Source organism: Chanodichthys erythropterus, chromosome 23 (genome assembly GCF_024489055.1).
Source record: "Chanodichthys erythropterus isolate Z2021 chromosome 23, ASM2448905v1, whole genome shotgun sequence".
NCBI lineage: Eukaryota > Metazoa > Chordata > Actinopteri > Cypriniformes > Xenocyprididae > Chanodichthys > Chanodichthys erythropterus.
The window spans coordinates 17443182-17452728 of NC_090243.1; the positions used below are offsets into that span (position 1 = coordinate 17443182).

At 33.8% G+C, this 9547-nt stretch overlaps 1 protein-coding gene across 2 annotated transcripts; it reads right to left on the reverse strand.

Moving 5' to 3' along the window:
• Positions 1 to 496: 496 nt before the first annotated feature.
• dcakd (dephospho-CoA kinase domain containing) lies at positions 497 to 4803 on the reverse strand. Of its 2 annotated transcripts, none has more exons than XM_067378219.1 (5): positions 4590 to 4803; positions 4057 to 4169; positions 2992 to 3195; positions 2820 to 2907; positions 497 to 2148 (listed from the first exon to the last, which is right to left on the reverse strand). In XM_067378219.1, exons 2-5 carry the CDS (start codon positions 4166 to 4168, stop codon positions 1863 to 1865), a joined length of 690 nt encoding a protein of 229 aa, XP_067234320.1. In that variant the 5' UTR covers position 4169; positions 4590 to 4803; the 3' UTR covers positions 497 to 1862. The 2 variants fall into 2 exon arrangements, with proteins under 2 accessions (XP_067234320.1, XP_067234321.1); XM_067378220.1 differs by having other exon boundaries at positions 4662 to 4800.
• Between the last annotated feature and the right edge of the window lie 4744 nt (positions 4804 to 9547).

Sequence of the window (9547 nt, forward strand, 5' to 3'; positions counted from 1 at the left end):
TTTGAAAATTCCTTGTGCATTGAAAATGGTAAAATTGTAACATCCAAATTAACTGGTTTTATTTAAGTAAAAAATATTATTTAAAGGGGACCTATGCCCATTTTCACAAGATGTAATATAAGTGTCTGGTGTCCCCAGAATGTGTCTGTGAAGTTTCATCTCAAAATCCCCCACAGATAATTTATTATAGCTTGTCAAATTTGCTCCTATTTGGGTGTGATCAAAAATATGCCATTTTTGTGTGTGTCCCTTTAAATGCAAATGAGCTGCTGCTCCCCGCCCCCTTTCCAGAAGAGGGCGGAGCTTTAACAGCTCAACAACAACAAAGCTGGAGAATCTCACGCAGCCAAAATGAGGATTGTCAGTAACGGTGTTCAGCCTTACATTGTTCAAACCGGAGTCGACACTGATGGAGAGACTCAGGAAGAAGTTACAACTTTTAGACGTTTCTGAACGGTTAGTGGATAAATTTATGTAGTTGCTGTGGAGTTGATTCAACTCATCCACTAGCATGTGCCGTCATGTTAATCTTTTGTGCAAATCCAGTGTTGAATTGACCCTCGTTTGTGAAGCAGTCCGGCGTAAAATGACGAAATGGTAATAACACTCTACTACAACAACTCTTCCTCTTCTCTAAAGCAGCTCAACATGGCTTCACGTACTTTGTTGTGTGTTCTCTGGGGCGGGGTTTATGTAATTTTTGGGGTTTGTGATGTCACTAACCCAGGAAGAAGCTCGTTGTAGTCCCTACCAGCTATTTGTGCAGTCCTTAAAAAGTGATTTATGTAAAAGAAAATATCTCCCTTTGCATTGAACTTTGAGCGTCGTAACTTTGTAGATGTTGTTTATGCCCATACAGTAACATTACACACTAACTAAAGTTAAAAAAGTGAAATCATAATCAACCACCCCTTTAACATGACCGAATCAACCTAAAAACGCTAATTCTATACCTAAAAAAACAATTTTACATCAGGTAAAAATAATAGCTCTTTAAACTATCAACTGCTGGTTGGAAAACTTGCATAATAATTTTCCCATCTGGACTCAATAAAAATACATCAATAAATATTCAGTTTCATTTGTACTCAGTTCAACGTTTGCTTATGTCAAAGTGTGATTCTCCTATTGGCACATATATATTTATCTGTTTTACATATGCAAATCACTGCATGGGTCATTTAGCATCACAAAGAGTGAATTTAGTACAACAGATGATGTTGTGACAGTTCGTTTAATTCAGATATGGATCAAAATATCTGACGTTCACAAAGAGCAGCAGAAGATACTGATACATTCGGTTCATTTAATGTATGCGTGAATTCATAATTAACAAATAACGTGTGTCGAGGTAAAAAAGTAGCATATTTTATACAATATGTTACATTTAAGACTAATCACAATTATTGTGCTGATTCTAGAGTTACGCAGCCTGTGCTTTTGCTCAGCTGTGCATGATAGTGCTCATAACACGGGACCCTAGAAGTACCGTCCCATCAAGTAACCGTCAATATGGAGATTTCACAGTTGTAGCTCAGGCTGTAAGCTAGCTGTCGGTGGTGAGGTCAGAATATCGAAAAGAAGTGAGGTTCGACATCAAATAAAAACCTAACAAAAAAAAATTTGAAAACATAAAATCATATTCTCCGTTGTTTTTAGACTGAAATGAAAATGCTGTCATCATTTACATTTACCTGTATGACCTAATTTCTTCCGCACAACACAAGGGATTTTCCATACACTGAAAGTAAATGGGGTCCAATGTTCTTCCAAATGTCTCCCATAAAAGCAAGAAATGCATTCTGTGAGTAAATGATGACAGAATGTTCATTTTTGGGTGAGCTATTCCTTTAAGATGTTTGCTAAGAGACAAGCAGTCTGATTGTATACAAGAACAGACCGCCAAGCCCGGCGACGGCTGCCACGGCGACGGCCCTGACAACCAGAAACTCCATGGAGTCCTCCAGCTTGGTGTGCAGCCGCAGCACCTGTCTGTGAGTGTCCTCGCGAGAGCCCGAGTTCTCGATCACGTGACTGGCGAGTCCACGCTTCTCTTTGAGGGGCATCTGAGCGCCGATTCTCTGTTCGGCCTCCTCCTGACTCAAACCATCCCTCTGCATGAGTCGGGACAGCTGCGTCGCCGGATCACTGCCAATATATAGATCCCAGTGTAGTTACTGTTAACTAAAACTATTAAAAAATCATTTTCTTTAACTAAAGTAAAGTTGGAAAAGTAATATATATTAGATTAAGAAACTTAAACCTACATGAAAATGAGAAATTCTGCCTTGGCAACTACAAAAAATGTAGTAACACTTTAGTTTAGGGTCCAATTCTCACTATTAACTAGTTGCGTATTATCATGCATATTACTAGTATATTGTCTGTTTATTACATATTAATGCCTTATTCTGCATGATCATATTCTACATCCCTTAATCCTACTGATACCTAAACCTAACAACTACCTTACTAACTATTAATAAGCAGTAATTAGGTGTTTATTGAGGGAAAAGTCATAGTAATAGTTAGTTAGTTAACAAATATTTTATTAATATATAGCTAAATTAATATAAATAAATTAAAGCTAAATAGAAATATTGAGGCACATTAAATTACTAAAAAGTAAAATTAAAATGAAAACTGAAAATATAGCTAATTTAAAATATTACTAAATATTATATTGGTATATAAATTAAACTAAAATAACACCAGAAGATTTGCTTTAAAAACTAATTAAAAGCAACCAACCCAATCTGACTCATGTCATGTTTCATGAAAAACAGAGAAACTAAAAGAGATTAAAATTAATATCATACCAGTATACGACAACAGTGTGAGTTAGGAACCGGGTGAGACGTCGTGTTTCGAAAAGCAGCGGCACATCCAAAATCACATATCTGTAGCCTAAAAAACAGCAAACACAAGCATTTATTCATGAGACTTATGCATAATCATAATCTGCTCTGTTTTAAGCATGCATGAGAGTACCTTTGATGAAGTACAGCAGTATTTGTTTGAACATTTCTTTATGTATTTCTGGGTGTGTGATGGAGTTCAGAAGTCTTCGTTTCTCTGGGTTGGAGAAGATTATCTGCCCCAGCTTCTGTCTGTCAATCTCGCCATTGTCTAACAAAATTTCCTGTCCAAAGTACCGCAAAATCAGTCTGTACGCTGGGCTCTGGGGCTTCACCACTGATGCACAGAGAAAAATCACAAATAAAGCACATATTATATATGTTATTATATTACATATTAACATATATATAACATAAATTACATATTGTTACATAGTCAAATCAAAATTTATTCAGACACCTTAAACATGTCATTCATTAATACAGTTTATTCACTATAGTTTAAAAAATGGTAATAAAATATGACAAGATCTCAGAGTTAAACTGTGTCAGAAAAAAATAATCTTAATGATGTCAGATAACACTTAAGCAAAACATGGTCAGGTCAAAGTGTCTGAATAATTTTTGGTTCCAAATTTTTTATCAATTTTACTGGTAGTCCACTGTATGAAGAATTTTTGGGTATAATATGTCACAGTTTACTTTATTTTGCTATCCTCACTTACATAAATTAACTATAGTGTCCTGAACCCACTAGTAAAAATATATCAAAAATTATTTTTATTATTTTTTTTTGCCATTTTCTTTATCTTAAAAATGATTCAAATATTATATATTGTACATTTTAAATTAACAAAATAAATGAAATATGCATGCATTTACTGAATTAATTTATTTGCATGTAAATAATTCAATAATTGTGTATTTTTATTTAATATTTAATTTATTTTAAAAATATACATTTAAATTAATTCAGAATTCATGTTTTAAATAGCATTATTAAGGGGTATAGGAAAAATATTATTAATAAAAACATTAATATTAATTTTCATGATTTTAAAAACTATTTTACTGACTGTTTTATGTTTAAATGCTTCAAATTAGTTTCGTAGACAATATAAATTGTGCCTAAATATGATTTTCGTTACAAAATATATATTTTTTAATTGTAATAAAGACAGACAAAAGTACTAAACACCTTTTCGGGCAACCACATCTGCATCGATCACAGGACAGCCCAGTTCTTTCAGTTGAGAAGACACTGTGCTTTTCCCTGAGGAGATACCTCCGGTTAACCCCACCAGAAACATGCTGAAACAGACAGAAATATTAATTTATCCATTATCATTTACAGTATGTGGCTGAAGAATATGGGTCAATGGCGACCTCTAGCGGCCTCCTCTGGAATTTCAATTAAAATTTGGGCTCATTAATATGCATATATATATATATATATATATATATATATATATATATATATATATATATATATATATATATATATATATAGGATCAGTAGGTATCATAACTCAGCTTAAAACACCATTTCTAATAATAACAACTAACATTATGATAGTTGACTTGCTTATATCTGGACATTGAGTGGTAAAACATAAGTTTAATCAGTTGACAGTTTAATTGGGTTAAAATAACTCAATATTGTTATTATTAATTTTAATAAACACTACTGTCATTTAAAAAAATGTAAACATATACAGAAAACGCTCTTACCCAACAGCAATGACCTAAGTTACTTCATATGCTGTAAACAGAGATTATAAAAGCGTTTGTGCATAGACAAACCTCAAAGAAACCCCAAAACGCAAATCTCGCGCTTAATGGAAGGTATATAAAGGGTTTGACGACTCTTTAATAATACTAGATAAATAAAATCCCATTATTTGTGTACATAACATTGACCTATGCGCTTGAAAGCAATGTTTTTCTCTTCCTCGTCTTGGTAAATGAATTCAACACAGCACATCAGCGCCGCCACGCGGCCTGGAGCGCAATTTCAGCTAAAATCTCAGCAAAGCCTCTGATTATTTAGGATAGGAATGTGGAATTGTTTAAAGTGAAAGGTCCCAGTCATGTTGGTTGCTCAATCCCTCTCTGAACCAACAGACTGGTTTATCATTAGCTGTGGTATTTATGCAATGACAGGCAGGTACATTGTGTTGAAGCAAGAGTAGAAATTGCAGGATTTATTGAACAAACGAGCACTATTTTGATATTTAGTTGTTGTTTTTATCTAACGCACTACTGTAAGCTTGGTAGATGATGGTTCAATCCTCTTTTAAACTACTGTTGTCTTGCCCATATTTTTAATCATTAGGTTGCACCGCCCTTGGTGATCAAACACAGGTGGTCAACCTTGAACTGGATCCACTAGTTAGTCCTGTTCAAACACACCTGCCTCTAGTGTTCAAGTGAGCATGCAGACTTTGATTAGCAGACTTGACCATGTTAAATTAGAGCTAGAAATTCTGAGAAAAGACTTTATTTCAGAACAGGGACCTTTTGGTGGATAGAGAGAAGGATCAGGTTCAAATGTGTAAAACTAATTATTGCATTTTTAAGCTTGCCCTATGATAACGCATGAAATATTGTCTCTTAACTTTTATTTATCATTGAAGGTAGTTTGGATCAAATGTCAAGACATCCAGACTTTCAGGGAAAAAAGCATTTGAATTCTGGGTAAATAAAATATATTTTTATCAGTATCTAATCACATTAGAAGAGGATTAGGGCCAAGCAATAATAAAAAAATAAAACCATCTCGAGATTAAAGTTGTTAAATTTCGAGAAAAAACTCATTAAATTACGAGAAAAAATTCATTAAATTACAAAAAAAAAAAGTTAAATTATGAGAAAAAATTCGTAATTTAACGAATTTGTTCTCGTAATTTAATGACTTTTTTCTCATAATTTAATGACTTTATTCTCAACATTTTATCTCAACTTTTTTCTCGAAATGTAACAACATTTTACTCATAATTTAATGAATTTGTTCTCGTAATTTAACAACTTTTTTCTCATAATTTAACGATTTTTTTCTCGAAATTTAACAACATTTTTCTCATAATTTAACGAATTTGTTCTCGTAATTTAACAAGTTTTTTCTCGTAATTTAAGGACTTTATTCTCAACATTTTATCTCGAGTTTTTTCTCGAAATTTTACAACTTTAATCTCGAGATGGTTTTATTTTTTTATTATTGCTTGGCCCTAATCCTCTTCCGTAGTACGGTCCTTAAAATTATTTGAAAATTATTCTATAAACAAGTTTATTTTCATCTGAAAATAAAAAATCTTACTATTTAAAGGGGACCTTTTATGCCCCTTTCACACGATATAATATAAGTCTCTGGTGTCTCCAGAATGTGTCTGTGAAGTTTCAGCTCAAAATCCCCCACAGATCATTTATTATAGCTTGTCAAATTTGCCCCTATTTGGGTGTGAGCAAAAACACACTGTTTTTGTGTGTGTCCCTTTAAATGCAAATGAGCTACTGCTCCCCGCCCCCTTTCCAGAAGAGGGCGGAGCTTTAACAGCTCAACAACAACAAAGCTGGAGAATCTCACGCAGCCAAAATGAGGATTGTCAGTAACGGTGTTCAGCCTTACATTGTTCAAACCGGAGTCGACACTGATGGAGAGACTCAGGAAGAAGTTACAACTTTTAGACGTTTCTGAACGGTTAGTGGATAAATTGATGTAGTTGCTGTGAAGTTGATTCAACTCACCCACTAGCATGTGCCGTCATGTTCATCTTTTGTGCAAATCCAGCACTGAATTGACCCTCGTTTGTGAAGCAGTCCAGTGTAAAATGACGGCATGACAACAACACTCTACTACAACAACTCTTCCTCTTCTCTAAAGCAGCTCAACATGGCCTCAGCCCCTTTGTTGTGTGTTCTCGGGGGCGGGGTTTATGTAAATTTTGGGGTTTGTGATATCACTAACTGAGGAAGAATCTCATTGTAGTCCCTACCAGCTGTTTGTTGTAGTCCTTAAAAAGTGATTTCTGTAAAAGAAAATATCTCCCTTTGCATTGAACTTTGAGCGTTGTAACTTTGTAGATGTTGTTTATGCCCAAACAGTAACATTACACACTAACTAAAGTTAAAAAAGTGAAATCATAATCAACCACCCCTTTAAAAAACAAAATCACATCGATACAATTTCTACATTTTTGTAATGATCCATTGCATTTTATGTTATTATATACGGGCATTACAAGTTAAAATATAAACTTATATTCAAAAGATGATCTGAGAGATGGATTCTAAACTCTTAACACTAAAAAAAAATCATTTACAGGACATAATTTGGAATAATCCATGTGTATAAACTGCATAATTCCTATAATTCCAGTTTCATATTTAATAAAAACAGAAATGAACGGAAAAACCCACAAGGAATGGAATTTCTTTATTTTTTAAACACATGACTTCCGGACACGTCAGAAGTGAAACAGTCCATTTCACATGTGATTTTTCTAGGATATTATGAACAAATTATAAAATTGCAAAAGTTCCATCTGACATGATTTTAGAACAATTACGCAAAGCTTGTTGTGCACAATGGAAACAACATCATAATATCATCATATTCGTCATATTCAGTCAAAGAGAGAAATATTTATACAGTACAGAGGGAAATGTATTTTAGAGCACCACATCACGTGATAAATGTACGTTGACAAAGGCATATCGAGATTTCCTGCGTAAATTACCAACAAAATCTGAACAGACAGAGGAAGAGAATGGCTTTTGAGTTCAGTTCTTATAGGTTTGAGTGAAACTCGTGCTAAAAAGAGTGTGCAAATCTAAAATCGGTGAACGTGTGGGTGAACTGTATACATTTTGAGACTGTGTAAGGATTAGGGGTTTCAGCATCTAGTATATAATAAAAATCTTACTAAAATCCTCTGTAGAATTCCACAACCACAGCTTACGCTATAGATAAATCTCACTCTTAATCACCAACTTTGTGATGGATAATCCAGTACTTAAACTCAGTTCCAGTCAAATTCATTATAAGGAAGTAAGGAAGGGTTACAAAACAAGTGACACATTTTGCAACAGTCCTGTCATTTGTTGTAAGTTGACAGCCATCTCAAGAGACAGCATTAATCACCGGTCTACATGTGATTGGCACCAGATCAGCATGAGCAGAGCTATTTTAGTAAAAGTCTCTTTGTATCATGTTTGATAGTCATCAAATAGCTCTCGAGTGTCTCGGCCGTCATGCTCCATACGGTACCCTGTAAATCTGCTTTAATTATTCATAAAATGTTGCCTTAAAATGACACAAGTCTTGTGCTTGTTTTGATGATGGTTAACACGAGTCAAATAATAAAAAAATCTTTTAAAAAATAGAAAATTAACAAATTGAGAAGTGTCATAAATTACTAGCTTTTAATATCTGAATGGCTTATTAAAATGATCAGACTTTTTTCACAGTCAATGCAAGTTACAGACAGTGTGAATACTAACAGCGCTGGAAACGTTTTGGCCTGTAAACTGGTATATAATAATTCAAACTGGCATTTGTAATTTTGGCAAATTTATTCCCTTTAGGCATCAATATCAGATGCATCTAATAACCACCTTCATGCTTGAATAGTGTCTATTTTAATTTGTAGGCATAAAAAATCTGTTGTCCTACACTAGTTATCTCATGCACATATAGGCTATCATATATACACAAAATGCTAACGGCTCTCTTTTAAATGAATGAAAGGCCGACTGAAAATGCTAATTGTGGGGAATATACATTCATATCTACTGTTTCACAGTCAATGCTTTTTTATTATAAGTGAGAACAGGGTCCCATTGAAAAAAACCTAATTTGGAATCAGCTTTTCCTATACAAATCTGTACTTTAACACAACATGTGCTAGGTTTAGGTATATCACATCCTCAAAAACTAGGTGTATTGGAGTGAAAAATGTGGATTATAAGGATTTTATATTACAATAAATCAAAATGCATTGTGTAATGGCTTACAGAAATTGCTATAACATCACATCACACATAAATGTGAACATAAAGCCTTCTTAATTTAATTTTCCTCAATCTATGTAAGATATTAAGGACTAGCAGTAAAAAATCTGGAATGTTTGTAAATTTCAGGTTAGAGATGCACATAACATGTAAAAAAATGTATGGAAGATTGAATGAAGAATTGACATCAAAATTATGAGTTTGAAGGTAGAAGAACGAGCGAGTTGGGAAGGGATACCAAGAAATATACTGCATTAGAACATAAGGAAACAGGTCTCTAAAGTTTAACATGAAGATCGGGAGACATCAAGTTCTTGATCCAACATATCGAAGACTCAAGCTAAAATCCATCCATTCAAAAAGTTATTTACCACCAAATCATTGAGAGTGAAAAGGTACTTGGGTACTTTTGGATGCAATAGTTTGTTAGAGTCTGATTGGTTTGGAAATATCAGACCGCAGACTGTAAGACAAAGTCTTCCTCTTTGTGTGTTGTGCTTTATTTGAATGCACTTGCCCTTATTCTTTTTTTGGAAACTCTCTCAAATTATCAAGACACAAATAGTCAGTCTGTGAACATTTTTGGGTGACATTTGTAAAACTTTCAAAGTCGTTATCAATTTGAACATCTCTAGTTCGTCTAATTGGTAAAGGCAGCTGCTGGGATTGATTTTCTCACT